Source organism: Drosophila simulans, chromosome 3R (assembly GCF_016746395.2).
Source record: "Drosophila simulans strain w501 chromosome 3R, Prin_Dsim_3.1, whole genome shotgun sequence".
NCBI classification, from domain to species: Eukaryota; Metazoa; Arthropoda; class Insecta; order Diptera; family Drosophilidae; genus Drosophila; species Drosophila simulans.
In genome coordinates this window covers 10523289-10526374 of record NC_052523.2, presented here as the reverse complement: position 1 = coordinate 10526374, position 3086 = coordinate 10523289, and the positions used below count along the sequence as shown (strand labels likewise).

The following is a 3086-nucleotide window of genomic DNA, read 5'->3' as shown; positions in this document are numbered from 1 at the left end:
GGAAAAACCCCCAACGAAGCGTATAAGTGGCCCTTATCCCCAGCTCGAAGTTGGGGGCTGTATATTGTATTGGCAAATATTCTCATGACAATAGGAATTTTTATTGAATTTATGCAAAAAATTGCAAATTTCATTTGCCACTAACACAAAAAGAGTTGTGTTCGCATTTGTGTGTAGTAGATGAAAAAAGGAAAACATTTTCCATATTTCTGCAGTACTCAGCATGTTGTTTTTCTACATGCGTGTGTGTGTCGCAAGTTTTTGTTTATGAAAAGTGGGCTGTACTTTTCGAATGCAAAGTGACACTAAATGAAATGGCAGGAAATGCATTCGTATTTGATTGAAATTTGAAATCTAAATTATTTACGCTTTTGTTTATGCTTTATATGCTTTTATTGATTTACACAAGTGAGTTACAATGAAAATTATTTTCAATTTTCACTCGCGATACAAACTCTTAGAAAGGATATAGTAGATAGTTCTAAAATTCAGTTTTAAATTTCTCCAAGAAATATTCGATGTATTTTTTATCCTTCTGCGATCTGTTAAGCAGTCTGGCATTGGCGATGGCGATTTCGAATTCCGACTCATTGTTTAGACGAGCAAGAGCACCTGCTCTATAGAGCCAGGCCCTCAAATGGGCCGGATCGAGATGGAAGATGACATAGTCCAGGTCAAAAAGCGCCATTTTAAAATCCCTTTTCCTAGGATTAGAGGCATATAGAAGAATGTTTCGTTATTTTTACGTAGCAACTTACTTTATTTTAGCTAGAGCTCTATTGCAATAAAGAACTGGCGAATCAGCCACATACTGAATGGCCTTGGAATAAAAGTAAACAGCCTTTTCATAGCTAGTGCGTCGGTACTCCTCGTTGCCCAACCTTTTTATGAAGGGAAATAAGATTAATTTTATTTATGTATATATATTTAATTATTTTTTACCTCCGAAAACTATCTGCAACAATTTCGCGATCTCGTCGAGCCTCGGTACGATCTTTTGGCGATACGTCAATTTGCCGCATAAAGGATATTTGATTGATATTCGACATCTTTTGGACCCTTTTAAAGTATCGTGAGGATTTCTTGCGAATGTCGCGGGCAAACACGGTAAAGTTGGTGTTGGTCACACCTTCGGAAGGGTCTACTTCCGGCTTTTTCTCCTCCTTTCCTTTAGTGCCAGTGCTGTGGAAGTATCCCAGTTAAGTACTGCGGTCTGGAAAGAGTTTCTGAAGCTACTCACTCCATTTTATTGGCATTCTGAAGATCTTCAAGCTGCTTCATAACATCCATTAGTAGCGACCGTTGAGTCAAAAAGCTTTCATCAGCATCCATTTTTGTGTTTTTTTGAGTCGCTGTTATATGTTTGATCTGTATTTGAAACTCAGTGTGTGAATCAACTGGCAGACCCGACTCTCATGTTTTTCCAATGGCCAACTTGGCTAATCTTGTCGAGAAAGCAATTATCATTAGGTTCCACTTCCCTTCACCACGCTGGCAACGTGCAGCATGCAACATGTGTATGCTGGCAAATTAGACAGACAAGCCAACTGACATCTGGCTCGTTAGCCATGGAGCAGCCTGTGGTTTTTCGGATTAGCTCAATTAAAATTTTGTGGCATTAAAATTGTCTTGCCAGACAGCCAGCTGCTTGATTCCGTGTGGCATATAAAATTGTACAAAACCATCATGCACCCGCCACGCCGCACACACATTTTCATCTTTATTTGTGCCAGAAATTATTTAATTGAGTTTGTTGGAAAATTTCTTTTAAATTAAGAAAGTTCTAGCACGTGACGTTTTTTTCACTCTCGCTGGTGATTCACAACTTTATTTGTCCCTGTGAAAAAGGGTGAGTTGGCAGCCAGGATAAAACTGCCAGGATTGGCCGCACGTGCTACCCAGTTGGTAAAGTTTGCGCCCCCTTCATTTTTCTACTTTTCTGTTTTTTGTACTTTTCTTTTTTGTCTCGCATCTAGGATAATCAAAATGACTATAATCACATGAAATCGCTCATATGTCATTGAATGTGGCAGCTCAGCCAATTTATGGATAATAACTTATTAAAACTATATTATTTTGCTGCACATTGCAATCGGTTCTTCTAGATATTTTGAACTACCCATGTATCCAAAACATCACTTTTAAATTTATAATAAATATTGAACAACTTCAAAGCTAGCCTTTACATCGATGACTTTAATACTACACTTTTAAAGTATTGCTTTCGTTTTTTATGAGCGCACCATCTCGAAGAATATTATTTTCAATTTTTGAATAAATGTGGCGCACGTCCTGCTGAATTTGCTCATTAATATTGGTTAAGAGTCGCCGAAGCTTAGAGTTCCTAACCCAAGACGGCCAATGGCACAGTAACCCACTGCGTGTCTTGCAACAGATCTTAACCCACTGAACGCAAGAGCATAATCCTAAATCCCTATAATCAAGTATTATTAAAATATTGAGGGTTGGTTGTTAATACATCCAAGCAAAACTAGGTTAGTTAGTATGAATCCAATAATATATTGACTTTATTTCTTGAGGTATATTTTTGACCACTGCTTCTTAGTGGGTTAACCGAAGATATGGCCTGCTCAGACTAAATGTGCGAACATTGCAAAAGCTTGGCATAGTTACAGGCGATGCTGCGCGCTGCTGTCACGCGGACATTGATGACTGCGTTGACAAGTTGCTCTCGGGCAGCAGGACGACAACAGCACCAGGACAGGATACGGGGACACGTGGCGACAGGAGGCAGGGCAAGGACGTGAGAGCGTCCCTGGAGAAATGTGTCAAGCGCGGCGACTTGAGCTGCATAGCCAAGCAGGAAGTGGCAGCTCGATGGCGGGGTGCAAGTATTTCTGGCTCAACGCAAAGCCCGACATTGTTTCGAACTTTAAACTTTGCTGGCCCGCCTGCCAAGATGCTTGTTTTTTCATCACTCATCAACTATGTTAAAGTTCCGGTTAAAGTTGAATGGGCTTTCCGTTGCGCTATCACAATCGCTGACCGCCTGCAGCTGTGCGACTTTTCGGCTCACCTTTTCACCTTAGAAGCGAGCGCGAAGATACAACAGAAGAAAAATTGTT

At 40.2% G+C, this 3086-nt stretch overlaps 1 protein-coding gene across 1 annotated transcript; it reads right to left on the bottom strand.

Moving 5' to 3' along the window:
• Positions 1 to 441: 441 nt before the first annotated feature.
• LOC6727927 lies at positions 442 to 1420 on the bottom strand. The gene is made up of 4 exons (XM_002103246.4): positions 1241 to 1420; positions 943 to 1182; positions 759 to 881; positions 442 to 704 (listed from the first exon to the last, which is right to left on the bottom strand). Exons 1-4 carry the CDS (start codon positions 1330 to 1332, stop codon positions 482 to 484), a joined length of 678 nt encoding a protein of 225 aa, XP_002103282.1. The 5' UTR covers positions 1333 to 1420; the 3' UTR covers positions 442 to 481.
• Between the last annotated feature and the right edge of the window lie 1666 nt (positions 1421 to 3086).